The sequence below is a fragment of the Chlorocebus sabaeus genome, chromosome 16, assembly GCF_047675955.1.
Source record: "Chlorocebus sabaeus isolate Y175 chromosome 16, mChlSab1.0.hap1, whole genome shotgun sequence".
Lineage (NCBI taxonomy): Eukaryota > Metazoa > Chordata > Mammalia > Primates > Cercopithecidae > Chlorocebus > Chlorocebus sabaeus.
Genome location: NC_132919.1, coordinates 2,318,688 through 2,329,992, shown reverse-complemented (window position 1 = coordinate 2,329,992; position 11,305 = coordinate 2,318,688). Strand labels below are relative to the sequence as shown.

At 58.0% G+C, this 11,305-nt stretch overlaps 1 protein-coding gene across 2 annotated transcripts in view; it reads right to left on the bottom strand.

The window, feature by feature from the left end:
- Positions 1–1,226: 1,226 nt before the first annotated feature.
- Positions 1,227–11,305, bottom strand: part of SGSM2 (small G protein signaling modulator 2) — a 42,129-nt gene continuing 32,050 nt past the window's right edge. For both annotated transcript variants that reach the window (XM_008009824.3, XM_008009823.3), the window contains 11 exons: positions 11,013–11,077; positions 10,769–10,914; positions 10,176–10,304; positions 9,750–9,932; positions 7,095–7,481; positions 6,709–6,833; positions 6,152–6,234; positions 5,492–5,601; positions 4,279–4,375; positions 3,068–3,235; positions 1,227–2,839 (listed from right to left, as the gene is read on the bottom strand). In XM_008009824.3, coding sequence (XP_008008015.2) covers positions 2,751–2,839; positions 3,068–3,235; positions 4,279–4,375; positions 5,492–5,601; positions 6,152–6,234; positions 6,709–6,833; positions 7,095–7,481; positions 9,750–9,932; positions 10,176–10,304; positions 10,769–10,914; positions 11,013–11,077 — 1,582 coding nt within the window. In that variant the 3' untranslated portion in view covers positions 1,227–2,750. The remainder of the gene's footprint in view (positions 2,840–3,067; positions 3,236–4,278; positions 4,376–5,491; positions 5,602–6,151; positions 6,235–6,708; positions 6,834–7,094; positions 7,482–9,749; positions 9,933–10,175; positions 10,305–10,768; positions 10,915–11,012; positions 11,078–11,305) is intronic.

Sequence of the window (11,305 nt, the reverse complement as noted above, 5' to 3'; positions counted from 1 at the left end):
GGAACTGGGTTACTCCCAGGCTAGGTGAAATTCTCTTTAGGTGGTTGCAGCAAAGGGAATTCTGATTCCTCCAAGCAACAGAGTCAGCTGGCCGCTGGGGGGTGTTCCCTGGAGGGGCTCCTCAAGTTCCCTGGCCCCAGAGCTCTCTGCGTCAACTGGTTTCTTTGTTTGGGCAGCTCTGGCCACTAGTCTGTATTCTTTCCTAAAAGCTGGGTTCAGGGCCAGGTGCAGTGGCTCAAGCCTGTAATCCCAGAACTTCGGGAGGCCAAGGTGGGAGGACTGCTTGAGGCCAGAGTTCAAGACCAGCCTGAGCAACATAGTGAGTCTCTGCCTCTACCAAAAAAATATAAAAATTAGCCATGGTGGTGCGCCTGTAGCCCTAGCTACTTGGGAGGCTGAGTTGGGAGGATCGCTTGAGCCTAGGAGTTCAAGGCTGCAGTGAGCCATGGTCATACCATTGCACTCCATCCTGGGAGAGACAGAAAGACTCTGTGTCTGTCTCTCTCTCTATATATATATACACACACATATATATGTGTATATAGATATATAAAATAAAGCTGGGTTCAGCCTGCTAGGACCATGGGCTGGGGTCTTTAGCTTTCAGTGAGTGGACAACATGCCCTAATGTCCAGGAAGCCAGTGTCCTCTAGAACAGAAAACATGTTGGGTGACTGGTGTCTTCTCCCTGGAGCCATCGACGGCGGGACCAGTAGCACTCCGGTTGGGGAAGGGCAGGAAGAGAGGTGGAGACCTGTTACAGCTGGGCCTGTCCATAGCTCAGCAGGGTCTGACTCCTCCTGACACTCCCCTCAGGCCTCTCAGACAGTGCTCAGGGGGTGAGAGCCACAGGGCAGCTCCGTCGCCACCGGCTGCAGTGGCGTAGTCAAGCTCCAGCTTCTCGTTGCAGCCTGGTCAGGAGGGCAGGCAGTGGGTAGGGATGGGACAGGGACCTTCTCTCATCCACAGGCTAGAGGGGCCACTGGTCATTGTGAGATGGGGCCATGACTCTGCGGTGAGGTGCCCTGCAAGGTGCTGAGTACTTGAGGTTTGGCTGTCAAATCACCCTGACTTCCTGACCAGCCCACACCCTCCGGACTGGCGGCTGGAGTGCCTCTCTCTTGGAAACTTTAGTTCTTTCTGCTGTCCTCGCCTTTTGGGGCTGGCCAACTGTGGAGCGTACAGAAGGCATGTGGTCTCTCAGCGTCCAGTCCCGGAGGCATCAGTGTTGACAAACGCTGTTTATTGGTCTGTTACACAGAAGAGTATAGTTTCTGAGGCAAAAACCATACACACTCTGCCCCTCACAAAACCACAGAGTTACTAAGGCAGGCACACGATGGCCACACGTGCTTGGTGGAGGCCGAGGACTCATGGACAACAAGGATGGACAATGGGACGGTCTGGCCCCCAGACAGGCTGTGCAATGCCCAGGGGCAGGGCAGGGCTGGGCAGGCTGTCCTGGGTGCAGAAGGGCTGCGGGGCCCTTTATCATGTTTCTCCAATGCAGAGTCTGCCAGACTTTGGTGGCTGTGGACAGGCCCCAGCCCCAGGCAGGGCCTCCAGGTCCCAGGGCAAGGCCTAGCCTGCATGTGTTGGGGTGGAGGAGGAAGTGGGGATGGCCAAGCAAGCAGCATGCCTAGGCCTGGGGGCAGGAGCTGTGCCCTTCTGGGCACCCCCGTGTACACAGCTCCTCCAAGGGGGTTTCTGGGTTCCTAGGCCTCTTGGCATCCTGAGGTGCATGTGGAAGGCAGAGCTAGCTTTGCTTCTCACCAGGGACAGTCGGGACACCCATGCATCCCCTGCCTTCCACAGCCCCAGGGACGCAGCAGATGTCTGCGACAGATGACGGGCTGCCCCAGAACGGAGGCCTGTCCCTGAGAGGAGACCAGATTGCTCCCCTACACAATCACCCCGGGATTCCTCAGAGCAAGTGCTCCGGTCGCATTCCAGATCATCCACTGGAATGGCCAGAGCGTCACTTACACGTGGTTTTCAGAGGAGTACCTAATGCAGAACGCAGGGGTGGGTGGCAGGAGTGAGGCTGCACAGATACACAGAGGTACGCTGCACAGGGCCGGGAGGCCTGGGGGTCACCTCAGGTGGCCAGAGGCAGTGGCAGTGCTGCTGAGGTGGGCTGCTCCCGCCCAGGGCCCACATCGTCTGACTGCCCCAGAATCTCAGGGGAGCGGCCCGAAGGCGCCGCAGGCCTGCTGCACCCAGGACATATGCCTAACCCGGCAGCATTTCTGGCGGCTCCAGCTGGGGCTGGTGCACACACAGTATACTGGGGCTGCAAAGGGACCCTCAGAAGGGACACAGCACAGAGCCTCTCGCCCTCTGCCACCCCAGCGAAGTAGGGCCCAGGCCACTGTAGCCCCTGTTAATCCTATGGGGCCCCAGGTTCACTCATGGGCCACAGTCCAGGCTGAGACTGCAGGTGGCAGTGGGACTATTCCCAGATGTTTGAGAGGGGAGCAGAGTAGGTGTGTCCCCCAAGGCAGCTGCTCCCTGAGGCTGACCGCTCCCATCCCGGCCCTGATCTGAGGGCATCCTGGCCCCTGGCTTGCCCTGCAGGGTCAGCACTGCCGGGAGTCGGATCCCAGGCTCACAGTCACTTTGTTAGGAACAGAGGTGGGGTCGGCTGGTGGCTGGGGCGGTCTGGGCGGTGATTCCCTTGCACCTCTCCCTGCCGGAGCCCAGGTGCCCGAGGTCCAGGCTCTGCCCGGCTGCTGCCTCCTGGCCCCAGCTCACTTGTTCTCTATGAGCAGCTGCACCTTGTGGACGAGGTCCCGGGCAAGTCGCAGGATCTCCTGGGCATCGTGATGCTCAGCGCGTTCTGGGGGGAAACACGGACAGCTGTAGGGAGGCCCAGAGAAAGGGCAGCAGGCTGGGAGGTGGCTGACTACCTTGCTCTGTTTCCATCTGCTCTGCTAGATTCTGGACATCCCTGCCTTTGGGGAAGGGCCCCCAGAATTCCTGAGAACCCTCCAACTGTGTGCAGGGCAGAGGTGGGGGCCTCCACACCCCTGCTCGGGGCAGCTGGGATGGCTGGAGCAGCTCGTACCGTTGAAAAACTTGATGATGTCGGTGAAGTCCATGTTGTTGTCGCGGATGACCTCTCGGTAGGCCTCCACCAGGGCCAGGGCGATGAACAGGACAAAGTGCTCCGACGAGATGTGCCTGGCTGCCCAGATCACCTCCCACACAGCAAACACATCCTCGTACAGCAGTTCTGGGGATAGTAAGCGGCTGCTGCTCACCTGTCCCAGCCGCATGTCTGGGGCTAAGGCTGGGATTGAGACTGGGGCTGGGGCTGAGGCTGGGGCTGACACTGGCTGGCCTGGCTGGATGCTCATAGGGCCTCTAAATGGAGCCAGGTGAGGAGTCAGAGCTTCAGGAGCCAAAGTCCTGGGATTCTCTCCATGACACAGCCTGGCTCAAAAATGGGGGTTCTGTACCCCATACCAAGGCCCCGTCCTTTTCTTGGGTAATTTCTGCACACTGAGTTCCTGCAGACTCTATGCCTGCACTTCAGCCGGGCAGCTCCATCACGGGCCTCCCATCTTGGTGCTCAGGAATGCTTTGGTTTGAAAAAAGTTCCCCAAACCATGACCTATGAGAGTTTTAATTGTCAACCCCGGCGGCACTTTGGGAGATTTTGTTTTCTTTTTAATTTTTTTTCTTTTCTTTTTTCTTTTTTGAGACAGAGTCTGGCTCTGTTGCCCAGGCTGGAGTGCAGTGGCACAATCTCAGCTCACTGTAACCTCACCTCCACTACAGGCACCCGCCACCACGCCTGGCTGATTTTTGTATTTTTAGTAGAGATGGAGTTTCACCATGTTGGCCAGGCTGGCCTCAAACCCCTGACCTCAAGTGATCTGCTTGCCTCGGCCTCCCAAAGTGCTGGGATTACAGTATGAGCCACTGCACCCAGCCAAATTTTTTCTATTTTAGAAATTAAAGACAGGGTCTGGCTATGTTGCCCAGGCTGGTCTCAAGTTCCTGGGCTCAGGCAATCCTCTCACCTTGACTTCCCAAAGTGCTGGGATTATAGGCATAAGCCACTGTGTCTGGTCAGGGAGCATTTAAGAACACACAGGCCCAGGCAGCCACAGTTAGTAAGTCTGGGGCTGGGTGGGGCCCAGGGTACTGGTAGTTTTTTTAAAGCTCCACAGCTGGTTCCAAGGTCCGGTTAGGATTGAGAACTGTTGGCTTTGGGGAAGAGGGATCTCTTACTGCCCCCACCTCAGCCCCATGATCCAACCCACTTCTTACCCCTCTTAAAATCCAGCAGGAACCAGCGATAACAGAAGTAGAAGTGGGTGTAGTCTCCATTCTGATGCATCAGCTCAAACAGCTCTGAGTCCAGGATCTTATGTGGGTGGGAAAAGGGAGAACCCTGAGCCGATGCTTCCTCTCTGGCCACCACTCACCCTCCGCTCACGCCCAGGGATGCACGCGATCCCCAGCCCTGGCAGTGGGTCTGTCTGTTGCCCTGTGCCCCGCGGTGCACTCTCTCCCCCTTGGATCTCCTTGTGGAGGCTGGGTTGCTCCCTGCTACCCCTCCCATCACCCGTCTCTCAGGGCTGCTTTATTTTTAGGGTTATACGATTTTCTGGGTATCTGATGTCATCAGCAACCCCTGTTGTTCGCCAGAGCTTTCATGGGCACAAGCATTCACACACACTCCTCCTCAAGTTCTTTTTTTTTTTTTTTTTTTTTTGAGACGGAGTCTCGCTCTGTCGCCCAGGCTGGAGTGAGTGGCCGGATCTCAGCTCACTGCAAGCTCCGCCTCCCGGGTTCACGCTATTCTCCTGCCTCAGCCTCCCGAGTAGCTGGGACTACAGGCGCCCGCCACCTCACCCGGCTAGTTTTTTGTATTTTTTTTTAGTAGAGACGGGGTTTCACCGGTTTAGCCAGGATGGTCTCGATCTTCTGACCTTGTGATCCGCCCGTCTCGGCCTCCCAAAGTGCTGGGATTACAGGCTTGAGCCACCGCGCCCGGCCTCCTCCTCAAGTTCTAACACTGAGACACTGAGACCATGGTTCTCTGTTTTTTGTTTTTTGTTTTTGAGACGGAGTCTCGCTCTGTCGCCCAGGCTGGAGTGTAGTGGCGCAATCTTGGCTCACTGCAAGTTCTGCCTCCCGGGTTCGAGCGATTCTCCTGCCTCAGCCTCCTGAGTAGCTGGGACTACAGGCGCCCCCCAATGCCCGGCTAATTTTTGTATTTTTAGTAGAGATGGGGTTTCACGCTCTTGACCAGGCTGGTTTCGAACTCCTGACTTCGTCATCCACCCGCCTCAGCCTCCCAAAGTGCTGGGATGACAGGCCTGAGCAGCCTTGCCTGGCCAAAACCATGTCTTTTAAAATGAAAGAAATTAAGTTTCTATGTCAAGTATGTTTTTGGAAAGCTCCCTAGCCTTCCTGTGGACGATGGACAAGCCCGGCTGTGCCTGCTCCCATGCCCGTGGGTGGCAACCGGCCTCACCTGGATGAGGGAGCGCATGTTGGCAAAGTGGGTGTCCATGGCACCCCCGTTGGGGAAGTTCTGGCTCATCCTCTTCATGAGGTGGCTGAAGCAGCTGTAGGCCAGCTGATCTGAGGGGAGACCGGGGTAAAGCTGGCAGGGCAGGACATTCGGGACAGGGCTGGCTCCCATTCCTGTGCTTCCAGACCTGGCCACCCTCTCGTCCTTTCTCCAGCTTCTGCAGCCTAGTCCCACGTCCCATCCCTCACCGTTGTTGAGGGTGACCAGGAGAGGCGCCCAGTCCCAGGTCCCCCATCCCTCACCATTGTTGAGGGTGACCAGGAGAGGCGCCCAGTCCCACGTCCCATCCCTCACCGTTGTTGAGGGTGACCAGGAGAGGCGCCCAGTCCCACGTCCCCCATCTGTCACCATTGTCGAGGGTGACCAGGAGAGGCGCCCAGTCCCACGTCCCATCCCTCACCGTTGTTGAGGGTGACCAGGAAAGGTGCCCAGTCCCACGTCCCCCATCCCTCACTGTTGTCTAGGGTGACTGGGAGAGGTGCTGATCCCCTATCCCTCACCGTTGTTGAGGGTGACCAGGAGAGGTGCCCAGTCCCACGTCCCCCATCCCTCACTGTTGTCTAGGGTGACTGGGAGAGGTGCTGATCCCCCATCCCTCACCGTTGTCGAGGGTGACCAGGAGAGGTGCCAGCAGATCGCACATGCCCTGCACATAGCCCACGTCCAGGTGCTCCCACACGTAGCTGAAAGGCAGGGGCAGAGTCACTGTGGCTCTTCCCTCCCTCGGGATCCCTGGGGAAAAGGCCTCCAGAACCACCTGCCGCCCGGAAGTCAGCCTTTCCCTGACCCTAAGCCATGTACTGTGCACCCCCCACAAGGAGACAATGGGGAACAACCCACGGGCCCCCCAAGGCACTCAGGAATTAGGGAGAGACAAGGCCGTCATGCTTGGTAGGTGGGCGCGGGGGCGGGGATGAGGGACAGCTTCCTGAAGAAGCGGCTGAAGGGGAGGTTCGGTGGACCTCTAAGAATGAAGAGGGGCGGGGAAGGGGTGTTGCAGGGAAGAAGCTCTCCAGGCAGGGGGAGCCAAGTGTGATTCAGGAGCAGGAGGGAGGAGCAGGGCAGCTTCCGGACCTCATCTTTCAGAGTAACTGGCGGGAGCCAGAGTGCGGGGGCAGGGTCCCACCTCCCACCCTGAGTCCCGCCCCACAAGGCACCTGCACATGACGTCTCTGAGCCTCTCCAGGTTGGGGGGCGTGAAGTACCAGTAGTTGCGGTCACATCTCTGCACATCCTTGTCTATGCGATGCAGGTTTAAGGCCACAGTGTCCAGTAATTCTATCTGGAAGAGTGGAGGGCCCTCAGGCATGAGACCGCGCAGCCCTTCCCAGGCTGCGGACAGAATGTGCCCCAAGAAATGCAGCAAAACAGGGAACCCCGAGACCAGAGCGAGTCCTCTGGGGATGCTGAGAAATGGGCTCAGAACTCCCTTTCAGGGCAGTCAGGGCACCCCGCCTTCCACCCCGCTGGCCCTTCCCCAGCACTGGGATGTCAGGAGGGCCTCTGGGCAGCTGGGAACAGCGCCTGGGGAGCGTGTACGCACAGTGTAGGCAGCTGCACACACAGCTGCAAGCTCCTCCCCCGCCTCCAGTTCTCCGGCCTGAGGAGGCTTCTCCTGGCTGGGATCCTGGGGCTCCGAGAAAGTGTGAACTGCAGGGCCGAGCCCACTGGAGCCTTCCTCCCCGGCGCCGTCCTCCTCTTCGAAGCCTACGCTCTGCCCCTCATCTAGGCTTGACTGGATGCCCGAGGCCATGGAGTAATTGCGGGAGGAGGGCAGTCCTGAGTCTGGGGAGTCGAACTCCACGGAATGCTGCTGCTCCACCGCGGCGATGCCCGGAGTCCCGGCTCCTGCTTCCTGCTCAGGCTTTGGTCTGGAATCTTCAGGGTCCTGGGGCCCCGGGGGCTCCAGATCATCCATAGAGATAAACACCTGGTGGGTGAACACAGGGCGGCTCCACCTTCACTCTAGTACCTTCCTGCAGCCGCCTCGGCCAGGAGGGAGCTGGAATGCAAAACTCTTCACACCCCCTCTCCCACCACAGCCCCCAACACCGTCGCTGCCACGGAGCACCAAGCCAGCTTCCGACCCAGCCGGCCACAGAGAGCAGCCTCTGGCCAAACATGAAGATACCGCCTTCAGCCCTGCTTGAAGCAACAGCTCCAGGTCTTCCTGTGGCTACTGAAGGGAAGAAAGGGAGCCAGAGGGCTGAACGCTTAATGGCCAGTTTGAACTAAGTCTCATGCTCCAAACGCCTAAAGTCATGAGAACAGGAAGACGTCCTTAGTGTTTTGGTGTGGCTGCCAGGACACCCTGGGTGGAGAGAAGGCTAAAGGTTTTAGGAAAAACAAGTGTTTCCTTATTTTCAGTATTGAATGTTCAGCAGGACAAGACAGGAGCATTCTGTGACAAGTACCTGGTCAGCTCCATTAGCCCTCAGGCAAGGTGGGGAGACGTAAGAAGGAAAAGCAAACATTCTAGCACTAGACACAGTCCACCACCGTGGACAAGGCACGGGGAAGAGAAGAGACGCACCGAGACTCTTTGGGATTTTTCTTTCTCTATTTTGACCATGTAGGGAAAGCGATGGTAAAAGCAGTTTCTGCTTTGGGCAGGAAGCATGAAGTGCTGGGTCAGGCCACAGTTCTGTGGCAACCGGATATGCCAGTGAGGAACGTTACTGCTGTCCGTGAGCTCCGCAGCCGGGCACTGGCACAGACTAAGATTTTTACAAAACCAGAGAGAGGGAGAATGTGTTCCTGAATAGGGGATTAAGAACAAAGCACGTGGGAAATGAGAATGTGCCTTGTTAGTTCTAGTTCTTTCTTTCTTTTTTTTTAATTTCTGAGGCAGGGTCTCACTCCATGGCCCAGGCTAGAGTGCAGTGCAGTGGTGGGAGCACGGCTCACTGCAGCCTCAACCTCCATGGCTCAAGTGGTCCACCCACCTCAGCCTCCCGAGTAGCTGGGACCACAGGCGCACCCCAACACATGCGGCTGATTTTTGCATTTGTTGTAAAGACAGGGTTTCACATGTTGCCCAGGCTGGTCTTGAACTCTTGAACTCAAGCAGTCCTCCAACCTCTACCTCCCAAAGTGTTGGAATTACAGGCATGAGCCACCACACCCAGCCAGTTAGATTTAACTTCCTTCAACTTGCATTTTCTGTTAATGTTAGTAAGGATTTAGTAAAGTAACAAGAATACACAATAAAGAGGCAATTTTAAAGAAAAAAGTTGGCTGGGCGCGGTGGCTCAAGCCTGTAATCCCAGCACTTTGGGAGGCCGAGACGGGTGGATCACGAGGTCAGGAGATCGAGACCATCCTGGCTAACACGGGGAAACCTCGTCTCTACTGAAAAATACAAAAAACTAGCCGGGCGAGGTGGCGGGCGTCTGTAGTCCCAGCTACTCGGGAGGCTGAGGCAGGAGAATGGCGTAAACCCGGGAGGCGGAGCTTGCAGTGAGCTGAGATCCGGCCACTGCACTCCAGCCTGGGAGAACAGAGCGAGACTCCGTCTCAAAAAAAAAAAAAAAAAAAAAAAAAAAAAAGACACTTATCAGTGTTCGCTGGGCCAGGCAGTCACAGTTTAGAACTTGCTGTTGGAAAGGCAGGCATGATGCCGGAAAGAGCTACTCTCTCGTGCTCTGAGCGAGCTTGGCATAGTCCGGTGCAGCGGCAGGCAACAACGTGGGAGGAAGGATCTTGCCAGTCGACACCAATGGGGCTGCTCTACGGGCTCCCCTATTCTCAGGCCCACAGCTCTCAGGAAGCCTCTGCAGTCAGAGGATATGGGTGGAGAGGGGAAACTGAGACCAGAGATGGGAAGTTCTTGCCCAGAAACACTCATCTTGTCAGTAGTGGGTCTGGGGCTAGAACCCAGCACTGCCTGTTGCTAGCTTTGAGGTCTTTCTACAAGGAGGAGGGCTTCCCTAAATCCCAGGAAGTCCGTCTTTCCCTCTAGTTGGCTAAAACTGAGCACAAGGCACTCTCTCACTTTATTCTCCTACAATACCCAGAGAAATAGGTGGTAGAGGCACAGTTAGCCATTTCCAGTTGGAGAAAATGAGACACAGCCACATTAGGCCTTTCTCGCAGGGCCCCGCCAGTTCCCAGAGGTCAGGCTGGTGCCCAGGATCACTGTGCATAAAACGGGGGTGGCCCCCAAGATCCCCAACCCTCCAGGCCCCGTGTGGCTCACGTCGTTGCTGATGGTGGAGTCTCGGTGGATGAGGCGCTGCACGTGGCTGTCGATGCTACTGCCCGAGGAGAACTTGGTGCGTGTGGCTGGGTGGGCCTCCCGCTCCCGCTGCCTCACCACCACCTCGCAGGCCTTCCACTCTGCCAACACCTGCTGGTACCTTGCTGCCACCACTGCATCCACCTGTACTCAGACCACACCACGACCATGGGGGAAGCGTGCACCAGGCGCTCCCCTTCAGGAGCTGGGCCTGCACTGGACCTTGGGTCCTGAGTCTCAGACTCAAGATGGGCCTCGGGGTAAGGGCGGTCGAGCTGCCCTGCCGTGCTTCTTTCTGGCTGGGAAGGGGCTGAGGCTTCCAAGGTCCCCTCCCTGGTGTCCCCATCTCCCCATCTCACCAGCCCAATGGGAACAGGCTCCTCTTACCTGCTCCATCTCCTTCTTGCTCATGCCGAACGTGTAGTGGCCGAGCAGAAAGGGCCAGACGTCCTTGCGGATCTCGTGCTCTATGCCTCCGTAGTAAACTTGCCGCAGCAGCTCCAGCTCTTTGTAGTTCTGAGGGACCCAGGGAGTCAAGACCGTGCAGCCTCCACAGTCACTGTGGCCCAGCTCGGGGAGCCCCATCCCACAGAGAACGGGCTGGGCCGGGGCCTCTAGTGACTGCTGAAGCTCAGGCAAAGCCTGCTTTGGGGTGGCCACATCCTCCCGCGACCCGGCTCACAGCGGGATGAGATCTCGTTCTGCTCTCCTTCCTTATGGGGCAGGAAACGGCGCCCGGAGAGAGGCCGAGCTTTATCCAGGGTCACAGGGCGATGTGGACGCAGGACAGCTTCCCAGTCTAGCCCCCTTCCCGTGTCAGCCCCATGCCCAGATGCAAGAGATTCTGCCAGGACCCCGGTCACTCCGTGGCATCGGCCCTGGCCTGTCAACCGCGCCCACTGCCACATTTTACCCTGAAGTCCTCACTCCTGCCCACCCCAGCCCCTTGACCTGTGGCCCTGGAACCCCAGGGTTGGCACCTTTTTGTCCTTCTGATACTTGCTCCACGTGTCCTTGGTGAGGCCTGCGGAGGCCCCCGGCGGCCAGTCAGGTGGAATAATGCTATGGTGCACTAGCGCTGACAGATGGGTCCGCACCGTGGACAGGTGGCGGCAGTGTGCCAGCCCTGCAGTGGGCAGCAGTGGGCAGCGGTGGGCAGCGGGGGGCTGGGACCCAGGGCCACCCACCCCCAGCCCACCACACCCCGGCGTGCCCCACACTCACAGCCGTAGAAGGCCCGGGACACGATCTGCCTCTTCATGCTCTCACACAGTAGCCTGAGCGGCAACCTGTGGGAACAACCTGGCTCAGCGGGGAGGGACCGCGGCCCCTCTGGTGGGAGGAGAGAGAAAAGGGGGAAGGTTCTGTCCTGGGGGGCAGGTAGGGCACTGGGGAGGGTGCAAGGAGGAGGTGCTGCAGCCCAGCAGCCGTCGATGGGCGCCCTGTCCCTGCCTGCCACCCCGGATAGAGCTGCGGTGGGGCCCCCGCCTGGCCCCCAACCACCTGGGGATCTTGGT